General features: G+C 49.9%; 8 protein-coding genes across 8 annotated transcripts; 6 read left to right on the top strand and 2 right to left on the bottom strand.

Annotated features, from left to right (window-relative positions):
- Nucleotides 1-2,430, top strand: GCG54_00013108 (Cellobiose dehydrogenase; the record flags this gene model as incomplete). Its single annotated transcript, XM_045412968.1, has 1 exon — nt 1-2,430. One exon carries the CDS (start codon nt 1-3, stop codon nt 2,428-2,430), a length of 2,430 nt encoding a protein of 809 aa, XP_045256749.1.
- A 1,089-nt stretch (nt 2,431-3,519) lies between these two features.
- GCG54_00013107 (uncharacterized protein) lies at nt 3,520-4,893 on the top strand (the record flags this gene model as incomplete). The annotated part of the gene is made up of 3 exons (XM_045412967.1): nt 3,520-3,712; nt 3,735-3,826; nt 3,883-4,893. The coding sequence occupies 3 exons, from the start codon at nt 3,520-3,522 to the stop codon at nt 4,891-4,893; spliced, it is 1,296 nt and encodes a 431-aa protein (XP_045256748.1).
- A 1,269-nt stretch (nt 4,894-6,162) lies between these two features.
- On the top strand, nt 6,163-7,774 carry GCG54_00013106 (uncharacterized protein; the record flags this gene model as incomplete). Its single annotated transcript, XM_045412966.1, has 2 exons — nt 6,163-7,029; nt 7,079-7,774. 2 exons carry the CDS (start codon nt 6,163-6,165, stop codon nt 7,772-7,774), a joined length of 1,563 nt encoding a protein of 520 aa, XP_045256747.1.
- Nucleotides 7,775-9,658: 1,884 nt separating this feature from the next.
- GCG54_00013105 (uncharacterized protein) lies at nt 9,659-10,210 on the top strand (the record flags this gene model as incomplete). The annotated part of the gene is made up of 1 exon (XM_045412965.1): nt 9,659-10,210. One exon carries the CDS (start codon nt 9,659-9,661, stop codon nt 10,208-10,210), a length of 552 nt encoding a protein of 183 aa, XP_045256746.1.
- A 1,765-nt stretch (nt 10,211-11,975) lies between these two features.
- On the top strand, nt 11,976-12,707 carry GCG54_00013104 (uncharacterized protein; the record flags this gene model as incomplete). Its single annotated transcript, XM_045412964.1, has 2 exons — nt 11,976-12,375; nt 12,436-12,707. The coding sequence occupies 2 exons, from the start codon at nt 11,976-11,978 to the stop codon at nt 12,705-12,707; spliced, it is 672 nt and encodes a 223-aa protein (XP_045256745.1).
- A 541-nt stretch (nt 12,708-13,248) lies between these two features.
- GCG54_00013103 (uncharacterized protein) lies at nt 13,249-13,951 on the top strand (the record flags this gene model as incomplete). Its single annotated transcript, XM_045412963.1, has 2 exons — nt 13,249-13,452; nt 13,502-13,951. The coding sequence occupies 2 exons, from the start codon at nt 13,249-13,251 to the stop codon at nt 13,949-13,951; spliced, it is 654 nt and encodes a 217-aa protein (XP_045256744.1).
- Nucleotides 13,952-14,155: 204 nt separating this feature from the next.
- Nucleotides 14,156-15,634, bottom strand: GCG54_00013102 (uncharacterized protein; the record flags this gene model as incomplete). Its single annotated transcript, XM_045412962.1, has 2 exons — nt 14,156-15,183; nt 15,244-15,634. 2 exons carry the CDS (start codon nt 15,632-15,634, stop codon nt 14,156-14,158), a joined length of 1,419 nt encoding a protein of 472 aa, XP_045256743.1.
- A 905-nt stretch (nt 15,635-16,539) lies between these two features.
- Nucleotides 16,540-21,146, bottom strand: GCG54_00013101 (Anucleate primary sterigmata protein B; the record flags this gene model as incomplete). Its single annotated transcript, XM_045412961.1, has 2 exons — nt 16,540-17,709; nt 17,757-21,146. The coding sequence occupies 2 exons, from the start codon at nt 21,144-21,146 to the stop codon at nt 16,540-16,542; spliced, it is 4,560 nt and encodes a 1,519-aa protein (XP_045256742.1).
- Between the last annotated feature and the right edge of the window lie 6,806 nt (nt 21,147-27,952).

Genomic DNA, 27,952 nt, shown 5'->3' with positions numbered 1-27,952 from the left:
ATGTTCAAGTCCCTCCTCGCCACGGGACTGTTGGCTGCTGCCGCCACGGCCCAGCAGACCACTGCCTACACCGACACTGCCACCGAGATCAAGTTCCAGCGCTACACCGAAACGACCGGCTTCTCCTTTGGCGTTGCCCTTCCCTCAACCGTCGGCAAGGACTTCATCGGTCAGATCACCGCCCCCATCACCGCCGGCTATGCTGCTGTCTCGCTCGGCGGTCCCATGACCAACAAGCTCCTGGTCGTCGCCTGGCCCAACGGAAAGTCCGTCCAGACCTCGCTCCGCAAGGCCTCCGGATACACCAACCCCGAGGTTGTCACCGACTCTAGCATCACCCTGAAGCCCATCGAGTCCGGTATCTCCGTCAACGAGACCGCCTTCACTTACACCTTCCTGTGCGAGGGCTGCATCACTGGCGACACCACCTCTTTCACCGGCACCGCCGACACCACCACCTTCGGCTGGGCTTACAGCACCACCGCTCTCACCGACACCACCAGCTCCTCCGTCGCCCTGAACTACCACGGCGCCGGCTTCGGTCTCTTCGGTGCTAACCTCGCGGACGCCAAGTCTGCCGACTACGCCACCTGGGCCGCCAAGGCCTCCGACGCCGTCACCTCCCCCGGCACCGGCGGCAACGGAACCACCCCTGCTACCCCGGCCAACATCACCACTACCATCTCCAACGCTACCTACGACTACATCGTCGCCGGCGGTGGTGCTGCTGGTCTGATCGTTGCTGAGCGCCTTGCTGAGTCTGGAAAGAGCGTCCTTCTTCTCGAGCGTGGTGGCGCCTCTCTTGCTTCCACCGGAGGCAAGGCCACCGTCGACTGGAACAGCACCGTCACCCAGTACGATGTCCCCGCCATGGGCTACTACCTCTCTTCCGCCAAGGAGACCAGCGAGTACTGCACCGACACCGCCAGCATGGCTGGCTGCATTCTGGGCGGCTCTACCATGGTCAACGCCATGATGTGGGTTAAGCCCCCTGCCCACGACTTCGACGACAAGTGGCCTACCGGCTGGAAGTGGTCTGACGTCGAGTCCTCTGCCAACAAGCTCTACGAGCGCACCCCCGGTACCATCCTCGCCTCCAAGGACGGCAAGCGTTACGACCAGGGTGCCTACGACGTCATGTCCCAGTGGCTCGCCGGCAACGGATTCTCCGAGGTTGATGCTCTCGCCGAGCCCGACAAGAAGGAGGCCGTCTTCACCCACCCTCCCTGGTTGATCGAGGACGGTCTGCGTGGTGGCCCCGTCAAGGACTACCTTCCCCTCGCCCAGGCTCTGCCCAACTTCAAGCTCCAGCTCAACGCCAAGGTCATCCGCGCTGTCCGCAACGGCACCCACATCTCCGGTGTCGAGATCGAGACTGGCACCAACTCCCGCCAGATCATCAACCTGAACGCCGGTGGTGCCGCCATCCTCTCTGCTGGTGCTCTGTCCACCCCTCGCATCCTGTTCAACAGCGGTATCGGCCCCAAGGAGCAGATCCAGACCGTCAAGAGCGGCTCTACCCAAGTCACTCTCCCCTCCGAGGCCCTCTGGATCGACCTCCCCGTCGGCAAGAACGTCAAGGACCACCCCATCTTCACCGTCACCTTCAAGACCAAGTCCACTCTCAACTCTCTCGCCAGCACTGCCTTCACTGCTCCCGATGAGACCGACATTGACCTTTTCGCCAAGGGCTCTGGTGTCCTCGCCCAGGCCGGCCAGCGTCTCAACTTCTGGACCAGCGTCGAGGGCTCTGACGGCAAGAAGCGCTACGTCCAGGGCACCGTCAACTCTCCCAGCAACGACACCGTCAAGGCCAAGGTCTACCTCACCCACGGTCTGACCTCTGTCGGTGAGCTCGGCATCTCCGCCGACGGCTCCACCAAGTTCACCACCGAGCCCTACCTGACCACCGACGCCGACAAGGACGCCATCACCTCCTTCATGCAGCAGCTCATCGACTACGCCTCCAAGTCCAACAGCACCCTGACCATCTCCGGCAACGCCACCGCTGCCAGCCTCATCTCTGAGCACACCACCGGCAGCCACTACGTCGGCACCGCCGTCATGGGTGCCGAGAACGACGGCAACTCCGTTGTCGACACCAACACCAAGGTCTGGGGCACCGACAACCTGTACGTCGTCGACGCTTCCATCCACCCCGACCTGCCCACCGGCAACACCCAGGCCATTGTCATGGTCGCCGCCGAGCACGCCGCCGCTCAGATTCTGGGTGGTGCTACCTCCAGCTCCGGCTCGGGCTCCGGCTCGGGCTCCGGCTCGGGCTCCGGTTCTGGATCCGGCTCCAGCAACACTGGTTCCGGCAGCTCCGGCTCCGGCAACACCGGCAAGGCCGGCTGCAAGCGCTCCGCCAAGCGCGCCGAGAGACAGCTCCAGCGCCTCCGGCGCTTCCGTCGCGCCCACCATATCTAATTGGACCAAACAAATATCTTCCTGTTACTATAGCTTGTCATTTTTGACTTATTTTGTATGTAAATAAAAGCAACGGCCAAGCCCGAATTGTATGTATTAGTTCTCAAACCCATTGAAGCTTTATGTGATCCATGTATTGTGCCAGTGCCAGGGCAGCACGCGTGCCTCCAGGAACGATATTCCCCGAGCCCAAGGCACCGGAGATTTTCTGCTCCCCGTCTGGAAATGAGAGCGAGGCTTTTGACAGGCTCCCATGTCCGCAAGTCCCCGGCCGTTGACTTCAAGCAACCGGGGTGCGTGCGGAGAATTTGAGCCCTGAGCATGCCAAAAGTGGCCGTTAAGTCTTTTATGGCTGGTAATTGACTCTCGGCCGTGCATCTAGCATTGCGTCCGCACAGATGTTCCCCCAGCAGGCGAAACATCTTGAAGGATGGCACGGCCTGCCCAAAGACCACGGATCCAAATTTACCTCACTAGCCAGCACTCTATCTTGAATAGAGTTCGCCAGCTTCTCCGCGCAATCATGGCCGTCCTTACGAGTCATTGCGTCTTTTGCTTTTTCTCCCCCATCTTTCGCACCGTTTCGGACTTGTAGGTCGTCGTCGGCAGTGAGAACTAGAACAGGGTGGTTTTGAAAGTCTTCATGACAAGAACATTTCGCGACTCGCTTGCTCTGTAGGATCGAAGCGATCTCTTCGCTTGGTGCTGATGATGAGGCTACTTACCTCATTGACAGCGTCTCTCGTTCTTGCGATGTTATTCGCAGGGTGTCGCGGAGAAGTCGACCTGTCGGCTCGAGACAGCCGGATGCCTGACTGCGCGGTATGTGTGGCTGCAAAACATCGACCGCCAAACCTCGCTAACGGAGCAACTCCTTCAAGATCGCTTGCTGGAGTAGGGCGATTCCATCCATGTGCGGTTCATGGGACAATTCACAATGCATCTGTCAAGACGCCGATTTCGACCTTGCCGTGACGCAATGCTTGGCCAAGTCCTGCCCTCGACTGTCCACGTTTGGTCTGTCTCGCCCGACCCTAAAAGTGGCCGGTTTCTGACGATGTCGTAGAATCATTGCGAGAATGGGACACAATGTGCGACAAGCCTCGCCGCGACCGGAAGGGAGACGTGTGGCCCTTTCTCCCGATCCATCTCTTCACCATGCTCTGCGTTGCGGCGCGGCTGTACTCGAAATCTTGGGTTATTCGCAGATTCGGCTCGGACGATTGGGTCATCACCATCACCTACATTCTGTATATTGGCTGGTTTGCAACTGGCCACCATAGTCAGTAAGACCTTTGCCGTAGATGGACTAGCTGACGAGTACAAAGTATTCCAAAAAGCATTTGGGACAGACATCTGGTGGGCCGATGCGGATACGCTCACTTGGGCGCTGAAGGTGACCATGCAAAGTCGCACTTGACAGGGTATTCAAAGCGCTGACACTGCGTCAAGCTATTCTACATTGACGCTCCGATATACCTCTTGCTCCTTGGGCTGACCAAGATCTCGATTCTGTGTTTCTACCTCAGGCTCTTCCCCTACGAGCGCTTCTGTCGGTTGTGCTACGCCATGTTAGCCATTGTCATCACGAGTACGACGCTGTGGGTGATACTCGCGATCGTCCAGTGCAGACCGATTTCATATAACTGGGAAGGTTGGAAAGGCGACTTCAAGGAACCGGTCAAATGCCTAGACTTGAACATCCTATCATGGGCCACAAGCGCCGTCAGCATCGCTCTCGACACGATCATCCTCGTCATGCCCATGCCGCTGGTCGTCAAGGTGAAGTCCACGCCCCGGCGCAAGATTGCCATCATCTCCATGTTCAGCCTTGGCGTCATCATCGTCATCGCAAGTTGTTTACGTCTCCGATTCAACATCTTGTACGGGGACTCGGTCAACATCACGTGGGATTACGTCGACCTCATGATATGGACAGGGGTGGAGGTGGCCACGAGCATCACGGTGACGAGCCTGCCATCGATACGACTGATGATGCACCGCCTGTTCCCCGGGCTCTTTGGCCGCATCTTCGCCTTTGGAGGCCACGTCGAGCAAGACCGCGAACACTATCTCGAGATCAGGAACACCCAGAGTCGAGACGTTGAGCACCTCGGTGCAAAGGGAATCATGCGCCGCCTCCGACGAGCCCGGACGGACACTGAGCCGCCCCCCACAATCGGAGGTGGGCCGCCGAAAGATCGGCGAGCGAGCAAAGCACAGCGCGACTCGGAGAGGCTCGCGAAGCCGATGCCATCCGAGGCGAGCCGTGTGTTGGCCAGCATCATGGGCAGTCTGAGCGGCTCGTCGAATCGGCCGTCCACCTCCATCAGCGAGTCATCGACCGAATCGATAACCGTTACTACGGAAATCACCATTACATCTGAAGACAAGCAGTGTCATTACATCACTCCAGCTGCCTGGGAGAGTGACTCTCGCAGCAAAGCATCGGACGCATCATGAATAAGACCTTGGCAGGGATCTTAGGCTCCATATATGACCTCGGTTTTGCCCCGGTTCGCAGGTGGAGGTGTCTTGGGGGCCAGTGTTCTGGTTGGTCAGATTGTCTGGAACCCCTTCCATTTGCGTATCGCCCCGAGAAACCCGTGTTGATGCTCCATTCAGTCCAAATTGGATCGGAGCCGGTCCGTCCCTGACGTCGACCCTCCGGAGCACTTGGCAAAGTGGCCGCTCTCGAGCCAAGTGCGAGTCTTTGACAGTATCGTCCGTCAACGGTGAAGATGCATGACTCTCTGGCGAGGCATCTGAGTGACACGAGTCGAAGCTTTCGCGACTTCACTTGACGCTCGTCATCATGTGTGTATGGGCGCAGCAAGAACACCAAGACAACTTCAGCGAGGTGACGACGGATGAAGTTGCGTGTTTTGGGCAGACGCAGAGGTTCCAATCTCGCAAGCGAAAGACGACTTTGTTGAGCACATGAACCACAATCCATCAGGAGAGATGAAGCTCAACGCAACTGAGCACCAGCATCATTGCCACAACATATGTTGGCGACTAATGAGCCTTCGAGGCGGCCTGCAAGCAAGAACTTGGTCACATCGGCACACAGGTGAGCCGTTTTATTGAGTGGTGAAGTAACAGTATCCACCACCACTCTGCTCCCACTTCCCGCAATCGGGCAAACTCCGACCAATCTTCAGTATCGTATGCCGTGCGGCATACGGCACTCGGCCGGCCGGGAGGCCCGTCGTCAACAACCGATTGCCGTACGAGCACGGCTCGGGGCATTGCGGAGCTTCTTCAGCGCACGATGTGGAGGCTAATCAACATTGGCTCGGGCGATGTAACGACGTATGCAGGTCGATCCTCCACATCACGGCAGTTTGCGGCAATTGATGGTCAAAAGTTATCAATCTCATCTTATCAGATGTAAAGATATGGAGACGCGCCACACCGATCGTCCAGGGAGGCACACGGGTTCCTTGGAAGAATGCCTGATCTCATTCGTTTGTGGTGTGGAAACACTCACGGAAAATGGTGGAAACAGAGGGCCAAATGCCGAGGGAGGCCCAAACCCATGGCAACGACGATGAAATTTTTTGGATGAACCTGTGTTTAGTTTGCCGATGTCGGGAACCACGACGATGACTGCAACGTCGGGATGAACGATACAAAATGCTGGGTCGTCGCGCTCTCTCGTGGGATTTCGTTCTCCTCCCCTCCAGGCTTTCCTCCACCTGACAATCGTTCACCAGCCTGTTGACAACCATGGCGCGTCTCACCTCCTTCGCCAGAGCTACCGCTCTCCTCGGCCTCGGCCGCGTGGTCGCTGCGCAGAACACCACCGTCTGGCCCTGGCAGACCTACCGGTCCGAGCCCTCTCTCCAGCCTCCCTCGCTCAAGATCACGCAGACCGGAGAGATCGCCGACGGCCACCTGTTCTTCGACCAGTCGGGCTCCGGCGCCCACAACTACTCCGTCTTCATCATGAGCAACGAGAACGAGCTGATCTGGGAGGGCGCGTACGGCGATATCTCCGCCTACCGGGCGCAGTACCTGGACGGCGAGCCGGTGCTCACGTACATGACGGGCATAACCTTCCCGGAGCCCTTTGGCTGGGGCTACGGCGCCATCTTCATCTTCGACCAGACGTACAAGAACATCATCAACGTCACGCTGCCCCAGAACCGGGACGACCTGAACCTGCAGACGTTTGGTGGCTGGGACTCGTCCGGCATGGCGAACGGAAGCTGGATCGACATGCACGAGGACCTCATCACGCCCGAGGGCACCATGTTCATCCCGGCCATCAACGTCACGCAGACCGACCTGACCTCCGTGGGCGGCCCCGTCGACGGATGGATCGCCGACTCCTTCTTCTTCGAGGTTGACGTCAAGACTAGCGACATCCTGTTCCAGTGGAACCACCTCGACCACCTGGACGAGATTCCCCTTGCCGACTCTGCTGAAGTCTACCCGCTCGGAGACATGGGCTTCAACTCGTCTGAGCCTTGGGGACCGTTCCACATCAACTCGATCGAGAGGTTCGCCGACGGCGGATTCCTCATCTCCTCTCGCCACTACTGCTCCATCTTCAAGATTGCCAAGGACGGCTCGGTCGAGTGGACCCTGAACGTGAGTTTCTTCCTTCGATGATTCAGCGAAAAGCAAAAGATACTAACAGAAAGCCCAGGGTCGCACGGGTGGCTCCTTTGCTTTGAAGAACGGCCTGTCCTTCTGCTACCAGCACGACGCGCGCATCCACGCCGAGGGCAACGGCACGACGCTCATCTCGCTCTTCAACAACGACAACAGCGCGGTGGAGTCGGGCGTCAACGAGACGTCGGGCATCCTCCTGACGGTCAACACGGCGACGTGGGAGGCGACGCTGACGCAGGAGTTCATCGACAAGGACGACACCATCTTCGCCGTGTCGCAGGGCAACGTGCAGGTGCTCAACGACGGCAGCGGGCACGTGGTGATGGGCTACGGCAGCGTGCCCAAGATCAAGGAGTTCAACGCGGAGGGCGAGTGCGTCTTCACGGCGCAGTTCGGCGAGGACCGGCTCGTGCAGAGCTACCGCAACTACAGGTTCCCGTGGGTGGGCAAGCCGTACTACGCGCCCAAGGCGTTCGCGTGCAGCGCCGGCAACCAGACGGAGGTGTACATGAGCTGGAACGGCGCGACGGAGAACAAGAAGTGGACCGTGTTTGCGGGCGACGCCGAGGACTTGTTGGTCGAGAAGGTTGGCGTCGACAAGACCGGCTTCGAGACCAAGGCGACGTTTGCCGGATCTGCACAGTTTGTCAGAGTCGAGAGCGCCGGCGAGGGCATCGAGACCGGTGTCAGCGAGGTTGTTGCTGTTGAGAGCCAGTGCTAATTGGCTACTTTACCTTCACCTGTAAATACATAGCCACGAGACATTAATTTACATACCATCTGGCCAATCCGTATGTTAGTTGACAGGATGAAGTGACATGCATTGCTCGACATTGAGGTAATGATTGGGAAATGCTGTCTTGTCCATTGATTACCAGCATCAACGACAGACTCGTCAGCAAACGCGTGTCTCGGTGATGCATGCTGCGGAGTATTGACACGGCCGGTGAGACGGCACGACAGACGCGGTGCGCTGTCCTTTAGGCGAGAGAGGTAATGGGAAGCTTACAAATACAAGAAAACCTCATAGACCAATGTAGACGGCCTCATGGTCCACGGGGGTGTCTCCCGAGGACACCGGGCCGTGCCGGGGACCTTGCCGGAGGATGGCCTAGCCGCACTCAGGTGGATTCGGGGGTGCATCCACGACGCAGACAGAACCGCGCAGCTGTTGATTTCGTAGCATTGGTCAGCATTGGATCATTACAAAGCATCATCTCTCGTCTTATCGTTTGCTTGTCTCGGACACGATGCAGATGTGAATGCGTAAAAATAAGGAAAAGAAGAACAGAGAGATGATCAAATGGTACCGCCAAGACTGAGAGGTACCTGTCTCCTCCCCCGCACTGCACTATCTATGCTTAAGGTAGTGTTAGGAACACCCGCAACCATGCCTCTTTGCGCTCAGTAATCAACCACATCACGCCAGGAAGATAGCACGCAATCGCCCTACAGCATGACGAATGGACAATTCCTCCGAAATCTGCCCCCAAAGCCCTCTCAGTTCGTCCATTTAAGCTTCTGGGGCAGCGGCGACGGCAGTGGCCGATTGGCCATGTTGACGGTTGACAGGAGATCAACCCTTCCCAGCCCGCGAACTCAATCTCTGTCAACTGTCGACCCCAGATTTACCCCTGGGATGGCGTGTTGGTGCATTAATCGCTGTTCATCTCGGTTCTCGTCGACAACTTCTGCCCTTTGGTGAGGAGCCACGCCCATCGCCAACATCGTGGACTGCATCGATTAGCAGCCCCATTGAACACCCCTGCTCCCCCATTCGCACCACATAACACAAGGAACATGGATCTGACCTGGTCCGCAAAGGCTCGGATGCAAATCCGCCCGAGCCGCCTGTAATGCTGATTGTTGAATTCCCCGCCAGCCGCGACTCGGACCTCGAGCGGCGGAGGAGACACCACAGCAGCGTATTTCCCATTTGTCAGCGCCCACCGGGAGCTCGTGTTCCCCGGCAGCAACTTGCTGCCCCGGCCGTCGAACCACAGCAGCGACGACAGAGATACGACGCGGTCGGAAGTCTCAGTGTACCTCGCGCCGCTGCTTGATCATACCTCAGGTAGGTACCTCAGATACCTCAGTCATTACCTTAGGCAGGGACCAGGCTGGGGGCAAGCTTGCAAATGCGAATGAGAACAACAGCTGGAAGCAAACAGCCGCCAACAACGGGCCACAACCTGCCCAGTGAGTGAGCACGGAAACCAGTGTTTCCCTCCCTTGTCTGTCCACGGCCATCCAATGCCTCCTTCTCTGCCTGTTTTCTCTGCTCTCTGTCCAACCCGCAGTGGCGCATTAGTCAACCAGACCCGCCCGTCGAACTTGACAGAAACGCCCGATCACCACCTCCTGGTTCCCACCGCTAGTTTGAGGACAGGTGGAAGGTTGCATCCTGTGTCCGTATCTGCTCCAGCTTTCCAGAGCCTGCTTCCAGCGTTTGTTGGACAAACATATAAACCCTTTGCCGTGACCCGAGACTCCATTTCCTTCCCGCTTGACAGTTCACCTCCAAGCAAAGACCTCTTCATCTTTCGATCAACGACAGCAACACCAACCCTCTTCCACACCCCAATACCCACCTCAAACCGCCAAAATGACCTACACGCTCTACGACGCCTCCGTCCCCCTCCTCACCGCGGGCCTCAACACCCTGCTCAACCTCCTCAACAAGGCCGAGGCCTACGCCGCCGAGAAGGGCATCGACGTCAAGACGCTGCTCGAGGCCAAGCTGGCCGAGGACATGTTCCCCTTCACGTTCCAGTACCACGTCGCCACCGACAGCGCAATGAAGATCATCGCCCGCGTCCAGGGCACCGACCCCGAGGCCTTTGAGAACAAGTTCGACAGCGTCGCCGACCTGCGCGCCCGCGTCGAGCACACGCTCGCCCTCGTCAAGGCCGCCGACCCAAAGACGTTCGAGGCCCGCACCGACGCCCTCGTGCCCCTCGGCCTCGGCTTCGGCAAGGGCGAGATGCAGATCCCCGCCCGCGACTACCTCGTCGCCTACGGCATGCCCAACTTCTTCTTCCACATCCAGGCCGCCTACAGCATCCTGCGCAAGGAGGGCGTCCCCCTCGGCAAGGCCGACTACCTCCAGCCCTTCATGGGCCCTCTCGTCGAGAAGCACCAGAAGGCGCAGCAGTAAACATTCATATATCTCAACAGTACAGAGAAGGTGTTGGTGTGAGGAGGAATTCAAACGTCACAGGATGGATGGCGCCCGGCATCATGACAATGGCCGGGATTGAGCACAATCGGATAGGAAAAGTTGTCAATTGAAAGTCAATAATTAAGCGTCTTGTCTTCTTTTGTCTTGCGTGAGACCGTGAATGTGACATTGCAGCGTTGCACGACTACTGCCACGCGTGGAGAAGCCACTGGCTTGGTTTAGAGATCTATCATATGGCCTTTCAGTAAAACATCACGATGTCGCCAGATCCAGATGCTTCTTTTCCCCTCCATGACCCCTCCACGACCCCTCATTTCCTCAATGAGGGGCTCAGGGACCGCTGACTAACCACATCCAGCCTCCACTCTGCTCCACCCCTCGCCAATGGGATGAAGCCATCTCCATCGTCGGAGAACAATCCGAACTGCCGCCGCCGCCGCTGAGGCCGATAGACGATAAGCTGCGGAGACAGGTCCTGAACAACTGATTTCCATTCACTAATGTAACCAAGCAAGCAAGCATCGAGCTTTTCTCTAATGCGTACATGATAGCGCGAACTACGGTTTTTCAGTGGTTACTTGAGTTGTTTCCAAAGTAGAGTGTCGTTCTGCGGACAAAGTGTCGGTTCTTGCGTTGGAAACGAAGCCAGTAAGCCAGCCATGTGACTGTCCCATGTTCTTTCGTCGCCGCACTGGTGTTACACACGGCGTCACCTCGCTCAGTACAAGCAGAAAACATCCGACATGGAGCCGGTCTCCCTTGACGTAGCGTGGTATAGATTTATTAGTATTTTGTCTCTTCTAACCAAGAGACTACAGCAGGCGAGATACGTGAAATAGAAGAAGCGGCGGTTGCGTGGCAACAACACCCACTCGAACTAATTTCTACGTTTCGGCTTTACTCTAGTGGATAGACTTTATTCCTGCGTCAGAAAGTAGGGGTCCTTTCAACGGATTGAGACCCGGCAATTGTGTAGTGCTGAAATATTCCAGCCTAAACCAACAGTGCCCTCGTGGCTAACACAGTCAAGGCGTACAAAGGACGGAACCTGAAGGCTCGAGCCCAACAGTTTCGTTCCCAAATGGGTAGTCAGGCAGCCACGAGGCGATCGCGTTTCTGGGAATTAAGCTCAGCTAGTTCTCCAGACTAACCGGATGCGTTTTACTGTTCTCCATTTGTCGATTCTGACTTTGACTGCCGGTAGGTTCATTAGTACTGGACATTCAGTTTCTGAGCAATATTGATTATGGCGATGATGACGGTTTGCAATTTTGCAGGGCGTAAGTGATAAAATAAACATCTAAAGTCCACGTGTTGGTCAGGTCTAGTCAGCAAACCTCGCGAAACCCGCTAGTCATCTCTGCGAGCACAACATGACTTACGGGGCAAACCATCACCTGAATCAATCCTTGTAAGCCGCAGAGGCATAGTTGCATCTTTTTTCTCGTTGCCTATAGTAAGCAGTAAATGTGGTCGGATAGACTACCCATCAGAGCGTCGACGATACACCTTTTGAGGTTGTTCTCAGTCAAAGCGAGATTCTCAAAGGCAGATGAATTCCAAGCCATATACCAGGACTGATAAATACTGCCGGCCTCTTCCGCTTGATACAAACATTCACAACCATCACCACTCATTCTCATTCCTCAGCCGTACTCGTTTACACTCAACTAAACTTCAATTCCATCGCTCCACGTCAGATCTTGTCAATCCTTCGTTTTCGACCATTATCAAATCCACCATGAAGTTTTCCATTCCCGTTGTCCTGTTCACGGCTGGCGCTGTTGCTGCGCCCTCCTCCGGCACGCTGAATGAGCGACAGCTCAGCGCGCTGACGCAGGTCCTGACCCCAGTCCTCCAAGGTCTTCAGTCCTTCGACATCACCCTCAACGCCTACACCGGAGGACCTGGTCAGGAGCTGCTTAATGTCGCCAACAATGTCATCGCGGGAGTCCGCGCTGCCGCCAACGCCGTTGCCCCTATCCAGCCGGTGTCAGAGTCGGAGGCTGGTGGTTTCGCCGGACTGGGCCAGCAGCTTGATATTGCCGGCTACAAGTTTATTGCCGATCTCAACGCCCAGGTTCCGGTGTTTGCCCAGAGTGGCATCTGCCCCGAGACTCTCAATTGGGTCACCCAAGTTGGTACGTGACTAAAGCGGGCTCCTTCTGTTGTACGCGAGGGACATAGCTAACACGTTACAGGAGATGGAGTTCTTGATCTGAAGACGGCCGTGTTCAGCAAGTTTCCCAACAATGGTGGGGATGTAAATGATGTCGAGGAGTTCAGGAAGCTCTTCTCTGCTGTTGAACAGCGACTGAAGGAATGTTCTGCTCCATCTTCGGCGGACTGTAGTGCGTATTGCGGCAAGGGCCACCATGATTGGCACAAGGACGAGGATAAGAAGGGCGAGAAGGGTGAGAAGGGTGAAAAAGGGAAGAAGAGTGCCAAGGACGACTGCAAGAAGAAATACTAGGTAGTAGTAGGTAACTGCTAAGGGAGTACGGTAGTTTAGTGAGGATAATAGAGTAGAGAAGAACACATATCTTGGCTAGCCCGTGTATGTCAACGTGAAGATTGTTGCAGCGGTAGATAACACAGCTGTGCTGAATTAATCTGTCGAATTATAAACATTGTTACATACGCAGATTCAGTATGTGAAGAGGGTATGAAACACAACTGAGCAGTAACAGGATGCAGAATTGCATCAAGGAAGACATAATATCAGCTTCAACTTTAGGCCAAAGATCACTGTATCCTGGATGTGTGTCTGGAGTGTGACACGCTGTGGAGTCGTTATTGGGGGCGGCATCGCCCCGCCCCCACCATCGTCGGACCCTTCCCTTTTTTCTTTGACGGAATTTTCCAAGCCCCGCGGCGGCATCACAACCTTCACCAGCCACACACCACAGATCCTCAATCCACATCGGCACTCATACTCACTCACGTTCAGCCTCACTATTGTACTCACCTTCACTTTCATCAACCTCGAACCGAACCTCAAAAACACACCCACAATGTCCGCCGATCTCAGCGAGGCCGAGGCCCTCGCGACCCCCGAGTTCTGGAACGAGCGCTACACAAAGTCCGACGGCTCCAACCCAACCCACGAATGGTTCCGCACCTTCGCCGCCCTCGAGCCGTACTTCCAGAAACACCTCTTCACACAACGAAGCCCCGAGACCTCACCGCGCATCATGCACCTCGGCTCAGGCGACAGCGTACGTCTCTTTCCCCACGCCCCGGACGTCATCCCGCTCACACTCACAGACGATTCCCGCCGACCTCTCGTCCCGCGGCTACAAGAACCAGCTCTGCCTCGACTTCTCCCAGGTCGTCGTCGACCTCATGAAGGCTCGCCACGAGCCCCTTGGCGGCATCGAGTGGCGCTGGGCCGACGTCCGCGACATGCCCGACGCCGCGCCCACCCGCTCCGTCGACGTCGCCTTCGACAAGGGCACCATGGACGCCATGATCCACGGCTCGCCCTGGTCGCCGCCCGCCGACGTCAGGGACAACACCGGCCGCTACCTGCGCGAGGTCCACCGCGCGCTCAAGGACGACGGCGTGTTTCTCTACATCACCTACCGCCAGCCGCACTTCATGAAGCCGCTGTTGAATTCCGAGGGGCTGTGGGATCTTGAGATGGATGTGTTGTCGGGTGGCGAGAGCGCGTTTGATTATTACGGATTCGTTCTGAGGAAGAAGGCTCAGGCATGAAGTGCGGTTGTGAATTAGGGAGATGGGATAGACAAAATTGCATGGGCGGTGTTTGATTTGCTTTAAGATAGATAGACGTGTTGAAACCTCACGAGACGAGGATGCCATTATGAGTATGAACAACTGATATACATAGACCACATCATTCTCATAAACTACAAATGTACAAATATTACAACCCTTCAAGGACCATCATCATCATCCTTAAAAGCCCATGTACTCGTTGGCCCGCTTCAACAACGCCCTCTCTCCATCGCCCTCCCCGGCAGCCTGCAAAGCCTCAAGACCCATCGCCCTCCGCGCCTCCGGTGCGACGATGGCATCCTCACCAGGTCTGCCCACATGATCTCTCTCCCCCTTGCCGCCAGGGAAGTCTGGCCCAGGCAGCCCCTCCAAGAACGCCTCCCTCTGCCTCTTCAGGTACCACACGTTCTGGTCCGTGAGGGGACACACGGGGATGTACAAAACACTGGAATCCCCCTTGCCCTCGTGCACCATGTCGACAGCGTGGATCTGATCCGCATGCCACGCCACAAAGTCGCCCGGCTTGATCTTGGGTATGTGCACCATCGTCCGGCTCAGCTCCAGGTGCGGGTGCAGCTTGCCGTTCAGCTCCTGACAGTGTCCCGCCGTCGCCCCGTGCAACTCCGAACTCATCCCCTCGCCCGCCGTAAACACCCAGTTCTCCTCCCTCAGGAACTCTGCCCTGCTGACGTCCTCCCGCAGGGGCTGGAAGAACGGCCGGAGCAGGAGGTACGCCGTCGTGTGCTTCACCAGCGGGTTCACCAACAACGTCCCCTCCCGCGGCCCGGCGTTGCTCATGCTCAGCCAGCCCTGGAACATGCGGAACATGCTGCACGCCCCGGCGCCGTTGTACAGGTCCTGCACGGCGTGCACGCGCGCGCTGACCTCCCACGGGTCGTACGCCTCCCAGTCGCCGCGGAAGATGGCGTCGTACGTCCCCGTCTTGCCGTACCCGTCGCGCTCCCAGCGCTCCAGGGACCCGCCATCGATGTGCGGGCCGAGGGCGAACGTCGCGTCGCCCGGTTGGCGGATGCGCAGGCGGTCCGCGTATGTCAGCGGCTGGAGCGAGATGGCCGCCGAGGGGGACTTGTTCCAGAGGTCGCGCATGAGCGCCGTCTGGACCTTGAGCAGGTTCGGGTGGCCGCGGGCTTTGAGCTGCGGGAGGGACCAATACAGCTCGTAGACTTGCGGGTTGTCGGCAGGGAAGGCTGCGCTCGTGTTAGTGGACATGTAGATTCATCCCATCGAAGACCGCTGGGAGAACATACCTTTTGTCGACGGGTTTTTGCGGACGTACGCCTCCACCTCGTCCTTGTATCCCCGCGCTTCCTTCTCGTCCACGACGCCTCGAATAACCACCGCGCCGCGCTTCTTCATCTCGTCTTTGAGGTGCTCAACGTCGCTGTTCAGGTTGGAGAACTCGACGCTGGGGATGATGGCAGGGCCCTTGGCCGCGATGGTCTCGTTTTCTTCTCTCAGCGATTTTAACAATCTGGACCACGATTTGACCACGGCGTCCTCATTTCCGGCCACCAGGTTCTGCTTGAGGGTACGGAATCGCTCTGGTAACGGTTCCCGCGTCTCTCCGGAGAGGGAGACAAACACGGACGAGATGTCGCCCTCCTTCTTTGGCGCGTGCGCGGCTGCCGCGCCCATCATGACGGTGCGTCGTTGCAGACATTTTGACGGAAGCCTATTCCGCGCGTTCCGAGAAAGACTTAATAGGCGAGACATCGTGGAGATCTGGCAATTGCAAATATCGCTGGCTTTTTTAATGCTGAAAAAATACGGCTGATGCCGTGTAAGTCGCCCATGCACAGGAGATATCCAAAGACTCGAGGGCAAAAAATGATACGCCAGGAAGTAAACAAGACACAATTGATCGATACTCCAATAAGCCAATGCTGCCGATTTCCGCCATCAACTTCAAAGTCGTCGAGCTTCTCTTATACCTACGTGACCCAGCACCCGATCCAGTGCGACACTCCGCACCGTCGGCTTTTCCCAAAGCGGAAGCCCGACAGACTCCGCCCGGGCTCGAAAACGCGGGGCCCCGCCCGACAGCAGGGCCGCATATGACACGCAGGACACCTTACCTGCGTGCATCCATGCGTACATCCCTTCTCCCGGACCCTGACCGAGGTGCTGTTGTCGAATAGTTGCCGAGCATTTGGTCATTGGTGGCTGTCTAGGGAAGTCCGACGACGGGGGGCGAATCCATCGGCTGAGGCTTCGGATTGCCATACTAAGTAGAGGTCAGTCAGGTTTGCTAACTCAAATTCTCGCCGGAAATCCACACACGTTTCACGAGCAGTGCGAGCATCTGATGCCGTGGAGAGAATGCTGGCAGGCGTAATGATCCATATTAAAGTATCCCAAAAGGCGGCCGTTCTCCGCAAACTCCCCCAGATCCCCAGCTACCACCATACGTTGCTGGTCTGCCAGATGCACAAAACAAGGGCGCAACAAAAGGTTATCCCGCTCCAGTTCTCCGGGCTCTAGTGATACAAAGGGTGAAATGTTACAAAAGAAACATGGTTCCTTCGTGAACCGCCTCCGCCGCCTCACTCCATGGCCCCGTTGGCCCGGCGGATCCGCGCCACCTCGCTTTGTAGCGCGCGGTTCTCCGATTCCAACCCGCCGAGTCTCTGTCTCGCGGCGCTGCGATCTTGTGACCGTCCCTCGCGTTCCGCCTTGAGCTTGTTCTCCAAGTCGCGCAGCTTGAAGATCCATCGGTTGTCAGTGGTGACATCTCGCTCCGCCAAAGCTGTCTCGAACGGATTGTGGTTTGTCGAGCCTGGTGTTGTCACCGTGTGGCTGGATGCGCTGCGCGTCATCGTCGACGTACGCTCGCCCTTACGCGGCTTCCGTTCTCGGTCGCGAGGTCCGGTGGGAATGGACGGAGAGGGGCTCCCGCTTACAGGGTCCGCGGCAGCGGCGTTGGGGTCGTTGTTGGCTGAATACGCGGCCCGGCTTCTAACGTCCTGCGCAGTTCGGAGTGTCGCATTTTCCACCTTGAGCTGACGGTATGCGTCTTCAAGCCGCGCCATTCTGGCCTGCTCGTAAGCACCAAGAGTCCCGGAAGCCATGCCGTTGCGGACGATCGTCTCGAGCCTTTCCAGCTTCTTGTTCTTTGTCTCGAGGTTTATCTCCAGGGTCTGGTACTCGCGCCAGAGATCTCTCTCCACACCCTTGATGCGGGAGGAGAACCCGCCAATCATGCCCTCGATCGTCTTCACTGCGAACAAGAGGTTCTTACTGAAGCCTGGAAGCATCGTGGCAACCGCCTCTAGTGACGGCAGCGCCCGGCCGTTGATGAGACTGTTGTCGTGGGCCCAGTCTGTGCCGCAAAGCGCGGAGAGGCGCGTCCACAAAACCAACAGCAAGTTGTTGCGTTCCGTCAGCTGATCCTTGAACGTCGACTCCAGCTGGGCAATTCTCTTCTTGTCCTGTGTGCGCGTTGACTCGAGTTCCGAGATCCGGAGGTCCTGCGTGCTGACGGTCCTAGTGACGTGCTGGTGTGTCTTTCTGAACGTCTCGAATTGGTTCTTCGTAGTGCTGTGTGCCTGAATCTCCTTCTCGAGCTCGACCGCGAGCTTTCGCGATTCTAAACCGTGCGACTCCAGCAGAGCATCGCGCTGCTTGATGATACGATCCTTCTCCACTAAAGATGCCTTGGTCGTGTCCAGTTCGCGGACGGTGTTCTCCAGCTCTCGCTGAAGCTTCGCAATCGACTGCTCCTGTTAGCGTGCGCATCAGTACGTCCGGGTCCCTTGCTCACCTTGAGGAGACTGGAGCGCGTCCCGTTAAGGTCGCCCAGTGCCTCCCTGAGATTGTTCTCCAGCTCCATAAGCCGCTCCTTCCACTCGGTGGCTTCGACTTCGCGGGAGGTAAGATTCTTACGCAACCTACGCGCTTCATCCTTGGCCGCTGACATCTCGCGATTGAGATCGTTGACAAACTGCTGCACCTCTTCCTTCTCCTTGTTAGCCACAATCTCACGTTGCCGACGCTCCGTTGCAAGGCGCTGCTCGAGCTCCTTGATCCGATCACGCTCATCACGCAGACTCTGCTCGGTGTTGGCGAGTGCTGCCTCAAGGTCGCCGATGCGAATCTTGTCGCCCTCTTGCTCTTCTCGCAAGAAGGCAATCTCGCCCTGGCTGGACTCTTGTTGCACACTGAGCCGTTGGGCCTTGTCGTTCGACTCTAGCAGCTTGGCCTCCAGTTCCTCCGATTCCTTATTAGCGTCCGCGAGTTCTTGCTCCAGCTGCTGGATCCTGCGGATCTTAGCCGCCTGGTCGTCCTCGAGCCGCACGAGTGCCTCGCTCATCTTCCGCATTTCCTCCTGCAGAGCGTCAAAGTTCTCTGTCCTGTCGTTCAGCTCCAGCTTGAGCCTCTCGATCTCGTTCGAATGCTGATCGGCTTCGCCCTCGAGCGCGTCGATCTCCTCCTGAGCCTCTTTCCGTAGCGACTCGAACTCCGTCTCCATGTCGGCTTGCTCCCTCAGCGCCTCGTCCCTCTCTGCCTGTAATGCCACCAAGTCGTTCATGGCGTTGTCAAGATCTTCCTGGAGGGCCACAGCTATGTCTTCTGCCTGCCGCTTGGCGTCGATTGCGGTTTCAAAGTCGTTCATGCATCCCTCGAGTTCACGCTGGAGCTCCTGGTTTTGGAGCTTGAGCTCGTTGATCTTGTCGCGGGTTTCGGCAAGCTTGCTCTCCAGCTCCTCGCGCTCGAGCTCGTCGATTTCCGTCATTTGAGTTCTGCCGGCACTGACGCGGGACATCGACCTGTGGTGTGCGCCAGCTCGCGAAGCAGACCGCTCCAGGAGCGAGTCGATTGTCGACGGCGCTGGACCGCCGCGTCTCTGAGCCATCTTCAGGTCCTCGATCTCCTGGTACAGACGCTCCTTCTCGCGGTTTCGGGATGTAAGCATGGACGTCTGCGCTCCCACCTCGCGCCGCAGCTCGGCGTTCTCGTGTCGCAACTGCTCGCTCTCCCTACGCAGCTCGTCCACCAGGGTGCTAGCAGCACTGAATCCGCCGTTCGTTTCGATGTCACCCGACAGCCCCGAGACAGGCCGGCTTGGTGATGTCTGCCGTTGCTTTTTCGTAATATTGTAAATGTTGGTCGTATGATGTAGGCCGCCGTGGGCGCTGGACATCTCTTGCTTCAGGCGGAAAATCTCATCGCGCAACTTGCGATTGTCTTCGTCAGACTGTTCCCGACGTGCGGTTTCCTGTTCGAGCAGATCCTTCCACACGTCCGCCTCCTCCTGGCTGCCGAGATTGCCGCCTGACCTCTCACCCAGCGATTTGACCACCTCTGCGAGTTTGCGCTTCTCAGCCTCCTTGGACATGCTCTCTTTCCTGAGCCTCTCGAACTCGGTCTCGTAGGCTTCCATGCGCTCTCTCAGGTACAGAAGCTCCTCTTCACGCTCTTGGGCATCTTGGTCGGACGAGTCGTTAGATGATCCGCCACTCCTCGCCGTTCCGGGTCGCTCGTGGTCGTCCTTGAGCTGCTTTTCCAGCTCCTTGACCTTCTTCCGCAGCGCCTTGTTGTCGCGCTGGATGACGGCCAGGCTTGTCTTGAGCTCCACATTCTCCGAGATCATCTCTTTAACACCCTCTTCGGAGAGCTTGTCAAGCCGGTCACTCAAGAACATGACTTTGAGCTTCAGGTCAAAGTTCTCCTTGGACAGCCGTTCGATGGTGCTGCTCTGCTCTTTCAGCGTCAGGTTCTTACCCGACCGCGTGGAGGCGCCGAGCGGTGCTTCCGAGGGCTTGCGAGGCGTGACGAAGCCACTCTTAGATCTGTACTCCTTTGCCAGCGACTCGGGCACTTGCACATTCCTAACATGGCGGGCGATTACTGTGTCGGTTGGGGCAGTCAGATTTTCCTTGGATGGTTTCGGGGTGGCGAGGAGGTCTTCGTTCCTGTTCGGTCGACGAGGGGTGAATCCGGTCTCGACCTCGTCGAGCGTCTCCAGCTGGCTTGGCAGAGACTCAGGGTCGTCCATGCCTGAAACCATGCTGCCGATGCTGACTGATCGTGAAAGGATGCTGCTGAGGCTGCGGGGCAGGCTCGTTGTTGTGGCAGCGCCGCCGGACTGGAGGGCGAAGTCGACACCGAGATTGGCCGTAGGCGGATCGCTTTCGAGATCGTCGTGGGAGTCGGGATTGGTGACGAAGGAAGAAACGGAAGACCTCTGGCTGGCTCCGCGGCTTCGTAGGTACTTAGGCCGTGTGCCGTAGCGCAGAGCGTGCCCTGGCGTGCTGCCGGCGTCTACGGAGCCACCGCGTAGACTACCGTCAGATCGCTTGCTCCGTAACGTCGTGGAAGTGGATTCGGCCTCTGATTCGGCGTGGGCATGCGAGCGCTCTTCGTCCATGTCTTCGGCGGCGGATGGCTCCTGTGGTTGCTTGTCTGTTCGGTTGCTTGCGCTGGACAGGGCCCGCGAAATGGTTCGTGCTGCGGCTGCTGCGGCTGGAGATGACGACATTTGCTCGAGAGAGGAGGTGGTGTTGGAGATGTCGACGGAGGCAGAATCCTGTGGCTTTAGCTCGGTGAAGTCCCCGAGGCCTGAATTGTCGGCGGGTTGGGCGCCGGATCTGGGGCTGGGACTAGGACTTGCGGGGGGCTGGTTGCGAGCGGCAGACTTGGTCGAGGCAGCGCCGTCGAACAGGTATGTGTCGTCGGCGCCCTCGTGGGTTATCGTGGGTATCGGAGAGAGGCGGGAGACGAAGCTGGACTCGACGTCCTGCAAGTGGGCTCGGACGGCGGATTCAGCGATAGAGTCGCCATGGCGGGAGTCGTCGTAGGCAGGACCCTCGACGAAGCTGCTGTCGAGGACGGCGTTGGTCTGTGGCCGAGGGGGAGGCAACATGGAGTCGTTTGGGGGTTTGCGGTCGTCTACAAAGTTGGATGAGGATTGGCGGTCGGGGGCAGACTCATGATGGGAGATGGACTTTGTGGGAGTGAGCTGCGATTCGTCCGGGGTCGGTGTGGTGCTGTTGTTCTCCCGGTAGTCTGAATGGTGTTGCTTGGGCTCGGGCTCATGAACGTCGATGCGCAAACTGTCGTCGTTGTCGCTGTCGTGATTGACACGGCGGGCGGTTGTTGGGCGTGAGGAGTCGTCGAGGCGGCTCCGGGGCCGACTCGCCTCATCGTCCATGGTGGAGTGTGGCTGGGCGACTCTGGAGATGCATTCAGCTGGTCGAGGGACCGAATTCTTTGTTTGGGTGTTGCGCAGTCGGTGATAGGTCGTTTGGCGGTCGAGGTCAGCAAAAGGTGGCCGGTCGGGGGCGGTTGTCCAATGCCGTCGAGGTCGTTGTCAAGTTGAGTGGGCTCGGCGCGATGTTGCGGATTCGCTGACAGGGTCAATGGGCGAAGCAGCGACGGCGATCAAGCTAGAAGGTGTCAAAACCCAAATCTTTTTTTTTTCTTCCTCCTTTTGCTTCCTTCTTCTCCTGACGACCCAGTCCAGTGTCTGTGGTGCTTGTGGCACTGACTGCAGCGACGCGGCCTGGACTGGATTGACTGAATTGGGCTGGGCCGGGCCACACACACCTGCCTGCTGCTCATTTGGCTGCATGGAACGGGAGGCATGCGCACGTACCTCTTTCTTTCAGTGTTTTTTCTTCACTTCTGCATCCACCTCACTCGATGGCTCGAGTTTCTATGATCGTGAATGCCGTGGCCAATACTAATGAAGCGTCCCTGTCACGAACCAGTCAAACAAAGTGCCAAATCGCGATTGCATCGGCCGTGGTCCCTGCCTGTCGTGCCTGGGTGCCCGCCCATCTGTCTGCCCGCCTTCCTCTTGGCTGAATCGAGTGGTTGCTGGGGCACCCGCACTAGCCCAAAATAAGAAAGGAGGGGGACTATGAGGGTAGCCCCACTACAAGGCACTACTTAGGCTACCTCACACCCCTAATATACCTAGACTTACACTTAACTAATATATCTATACTCACACCTACTATGTAGGCTTTATAGTTAGTAGTATAACCTTAAAATCTAATAGCTAGATCTTACTACCCTATAAATTTAAGGTTATTATAACGATAATTTATAATAACTACATTTTATTTAATTTTATTCCCTATTACTAATAATTAAATTTACTATTATAGTAAAAACTATACCTTAAAACTATATCTCTAACCTATATAGATTACTAATATATTATAACTATCTATAACTACCTACCCCACCTTCTTTAATTTTCAGCTAATTAGAGGTAAGCCTTACCCCTACCTTAGTTAACCTATATATATTTAAAATCTAAAAAGTCTAGATTTCTATAATACTATAATCTCTACTTATAACTTATCTTAATATTATAATCTATTACTATAACCCCTAATAGATTATAAGAATTACTCCTTATAGATATTAATCTAAGACGTTAAGCTTAAGAACTCCTTAATTTTATAATAACTAATTACTCTTTCCTAGATATTATTAATAAAACTTATCTACCCCTCGCTAAATACTTTATTATAGAAATCCCTAAAGAGCTAACTTAGGTAACCTATTTTAATAGCTAATACCTTATTAAGTAGGTTAAAATAAAAAACTTATTTTATAACTTCTTATAAACCTTTTATCACTAAGTATAATACTATTATAACTACCTACTTATAATTATTATAATACTAGTACTAGTAACTATTATAACTATATCTTTTCCTTCACCTTTCTAAGCTACCTTTAGACTTAAAACCCCTCCCCCTTAGTTCCTATCCTTATATATTACTATACCTATTACTAATTCCCCTATTATTACTACTTATAATAATAATAACACTAAGATTATTAATCTTAATATTAATCTAAGTAACTTAAGTTTTAGTAATCTTAATCTTAATCTTACTCTAAGCTATTTAAACCTACTTAGTTCCTATTTCTATAACTCCTATTAGATTAGCTATATTAACTTTAGTACTAATATAAATAGCTACTTTATTATGTTTAATAATAAAGCCCCTCTCTTTCTATCTAATCCTACTAATAAAATAGAACTTATAACTCTACCTCCTATAGAAACTAGTTATACTAACTCACCTCACTTATCTCCTTTTTATAATAAAATTAGATCTTAGTAATCTTTATATTATTATAGTTCTAATAATATAAATAAAAGTAATCCTCCTAATCCACTTATAAGCTTTAATATCCTTACTACTAAAGGTGCTATAAACCTCCTTACTAACGCTATATAACAGCTTAAGGATAATAATGCTACCTATAAATATATAAATACTAAAAGTATAGCTAACTTATTTATAACTGCTATCTTATAACTTAAGACTATAATCTATAATAATAATACTATAAATACTAGTAGTAATAATAGTAATACATTTAGTAATTTAATCTTATATCCTATTAATATAGGTATATTTAACCTTATAGTTTATAATCTAAAGTAACTTAATATAATTTATAATAGTAAGAATATAGTCTATATAGATATATACTCCTTTATAGAGTAACTTATAGATCTTATAAACTTATAAGGTTTAGCTATAATCTATAACGTCTAGACTTAATATCTTTAAAGCTCTACCTTTATATAGTACTTATAGGTTCTTAGTAATATTAACTAATCCTTACTCTATAATATAGATATAGAAGCTATTAATAATAAAATCCTTAAGTAATTTAAGCCTCACTATAGTAATATAATATAAAAATAGAAATCTATAAGCTTTAGTCTCTAAGATATCTATAATAATAAGGATATTTACACTTTTATTTAATTTATAATCTATAACGCTAAATCCTATAGTATTACTAAAGAAAGTTATATTAAAGTGGTATATAAAGCTCTTAATAGCACCTTATAATTAATTATCCTACCTCTATCTACTACTATAACTCTTAAATCTTTTATCTAAAATATCTATAAGTATAAATCTATAATCTGCAATTTAGCCTAAGAGTATTATATACCCCCTATAAATTCCTATAACTTTATACCTCAGTAATATCTATAATAGAGCTATTTAAGTAAAATAAGCTAATTTAATTAAGGGAACTAATTTAGTCTAACTTCTAATTATAACTAGTAATAAGCAGCTAATAAGCCTTTTCAGCCTACTAACTACTACTAAAACCCCCTAAACTAATTTTAGTAATATAGTAGTTTTAATAATTATAGTTATAGTTAAAACACTTATAATAACCTATAGCGATATAGCAGTTATAATAATTAGAACTAGAATAATTATAACTAAGGTTATAATAACTTTAGTAGAGGTTTATATAGAAATAACTAATAATATAGTAATTGCAATAATTAGTTCTAGTTCCCTCCTAACTAGTAACCTAATCCCTACTAGCCTAACTAAGCTAATAATTAGCTATAATAATAATAACTATTTGTTCTAGAGAACTACTGCTTACTATATAGTATTAATACTACAACTAGATCTATATTTACACCTTAACTACAGACTACTTAGGCCTACTATAGTAAATCTAGTAATCCTATAGATCCTATTAATCTAGATCAACCTAAGTATAATCCTAAGTATATCAGCTACTATTCCCTATCTATAGCAGAAGATTATAATAACACTCTACTATACTATAACTATAATAATACTAATTATTATATAAATATAAATAAGGAATAGTTTATACCCTTAGATCAGCCTAAAGATATATATAATACTTATTATCTTATAATAGTTATTAATATCTCCCCTATAAAGTACTATAACTATTCTAAAGTCTTTCTTAATAAGAATAAATTATATAACTACTTCTAAGACTCTTATAGTATAACTAGATTATAGAATTCATACTATAATAATCTCTACTAACCTATAGTATATACTGCTAATATCTTATAATAGATACTTATAGTAATTTAGAATTTACTAATAGCACCTATAGCTAAGCAAACTTTATACTCTATACCTATTAAGATTATATAACTCCTAGCTACTCTTATTACTACTAATAATAAATCCCTAACTATTATCAAATTACCTATTAATACTTTAAGTTAGATTAGTATAAGCTTTAGTTTTAAATTATAGACCTACCTGCAGTATTAAATTATACCTAATATCTATAAGCTAGATTAGATTAATATCTATAGTAATACTAGTTATTCTTTATTATTAATTAATAGAATCTTTCTATTTAAGTAGTATCTATATTTAGAGATCAAAACTTAAGCTATACTTATTACTATTTATAATATTAGTAATAACTAGTACTATATAGATTAATATATTATTATTAATCTTAACTTTAGAGGCACTATATTTCCCTAAGGTGACCCTATAATTATAACCTTTACTCATAAAATATCTATTATTAATAACTTATAAGCTAATATTCTTCTTAGTATAGATTACTTAGGATTAGAGAAGTTTAATATCTTAAACTCTATTAGTTATATTATTATTATATCTTATAAAGTTAAGATTCCTATAGCTATATTATATAATAGTACTCACTATAATATAAAGGTTATAGTACTATATTATATAATAATCCCTACTAAATTATATAGTAAGGTCTAAATTCACTATTATATTAAAGATAACTCTTAAGATCTTCTCTTTAAACTAGTTAAGAACCTTAATATTAGTACTTTCACACTCTTTATAGATATAACTATAACTAAGATTATAGTCTATAATAACTATAACCTCCCCTAATATATTCCTAAAAGTACCTTACTTAGCTACTTTATTTTAATTAATCCCTCAGCTTAAACTTATTTAGTTAATACTAATAAGAATAGCGAAGTATTAGAACTTATAATCTAGTTACCTAACGATTATAATAAGAAGTATCTAATTAAGTAATATAAGATAATAGATATATACCTTACTAGTATTTATATCTATAATAGCAGTAACTTTAATAACGTCTAATAAATTATAAAATTACTTATAGAGTTTAAAGATATCTTTTGTAATATAGATTTCACTAATATCCTTGAGGATAAGTAACTTTAAGTCTATTTTAAGTCTAACTAGTAATAAAATCTCCTTAAGAAGTATAAGGTATACCTTATTAGTCCTAATAAACGTAAGATTATCTATAAGACTATTAGTAAGCTTATAGATAGTAATAAAATTTTCTATACTAAGACCTAAGTCCTCTTTATATTCTTAGTTTTTATTATTTAGTGAGAATAAGTTATAGAATAAATTAAGAAGTTATAAAAGGATAGTAAGATTGAGAAGACTGCTATAATACGTCCTAATAGTATACTTAAACCTAATAATAAGCCTAGTTATAAAGGTAGAATAGTTATTAATATTTATACTTTAAATAAGATTGTTCTTCCTAATACTTACCTAATAAAGTCTTAAGACTATATAACTATAAAGTATGCTAATATAACTTATATTATAACCTTTAATACTATTATATTCTACTATTAATAGTAACTATACCTCTAATCCTATTAGGTTTTCACTATTATAACTACTAAGGGATAGTATATATTTAATTACCTTATTATAGGTTACTATAACTATAATAGCTATATCTAATAATAGATTAACTATCTGCTTAATAGTACTACTAATAATACCTACTATAATAATATAATTATTATATCTAATAGTATTAAGAAGCATCTTTATAATCTCTACTAAGTTCTTATATTATTTTAGCTTAAGAATATTTTAATTAGACCTTTAAAGTCTTACGCTAGTTTCCTCTCTATAATAGTTTTTAGAAAACTAATTAACTCTTTTAGTCTTATTATACCTATTAAAAAGCTTAACGTGCTCTATAAGCTTAACTTCTCTAAAACTCTTAAGTTATTAGAATACTTTTTAGGTATAATAGGTTTTATATGCTATAACGTCGTATAATATATAAATATTATTAATCTACTAGAATAGTATAAGATTATATTACTTAAAACCTATTGCTATATTAATAAGATTACTAATAAGGAGATTAAGGATAAAATACTAAAACTTACTTATAAGTAATAAGCTAAAGTAATTAATATCTTATTACTAACCTCTAAGGAGCTTAATATATTTAACTAGATTAAGACTAAACTTATATAATATATAATACTTACCTACTACTCACCTAAGTAGATCCTCTTTATTAATTTTAATACTTATACTAATAGTATTAGTATTCTAGTTTATTATATTAAAGATAAATTATTAGATAAAGTGATCTAAGTTACTAATAATTAGTAAGAATAGAAAGTTCTATAATATCTACTTAAGATATTAATTTAACTTATTATTTACCTCTCCTAATTACTAAATCCTATAGAGAAGTAATATTAGTTAACTAAGTTTAAGATCTCTAGTTATATTTAAACTCTTAGTAAGACCTACTAATAGATTAATATAATAGAAGTCCCCTTAGTTATAATATTTATTAATTATAAGTTAATTATTAATCTCTCTAGATAATTAGATATTACTAATATAACTGCTTATATTAGTATTAATAAGAAGCTTATTCACACTATAGAGTATATCTTATAATTTAATCTGTAATTTATCTATAAGGCTAGTAAAGATTATATTATTCTAAATAGTCTTAGTAGACTACTTATTATAAAAGCTACCTATAACTAAGACCTAGCTATAACTAATAATAGAGCCTCTAGTATTCTTAATAATCTACCTAATAATTATAATAAACACCTAGCGTTTTATAACTATATCACTCTACCTCTAATATATCTCCTCTTAGAACTATAAATTACTAAAATCCCCCTTAAGTTTATAACTATATTAGACTACCCTATAGTTATATTAATAATAATCTCTAATATATTTAAGAAGAAGATCTAATATAACTACTATAAAAACCTAATCTAAGTATATATTATTAAATAGGTTTATAATAACGTAAAGCTTAAAAGTAATATAGTAATCCTCCCTTTTAAATAGCACTATAGTTTACTATAGAAAATCTCTCTAAATAATATAGATTAACTAGTGATCCTTAGATCCTATATTA

Source organism: Colletotrichum gloeosporioides (assembly GCF_011800055.1).
Source record: "Colletotrichum gloeosporioides strain Lc1 chromosome Unknown consensus_112, whole genome shotgun sequence".
Classification (NCBI taxonomy): domain Eukaryota; kingdom Fungi; phylum Ascomycota; class Sordariomycetes; order Glomerellales; family Glomerellaceae; genus Colletotrichum; species Colletotrichum gloeosporioides.
Note: the sequence above shows the minus strand (reverse complement) of the source record. Positions and strands in the feature narration are given on the sequence as shown.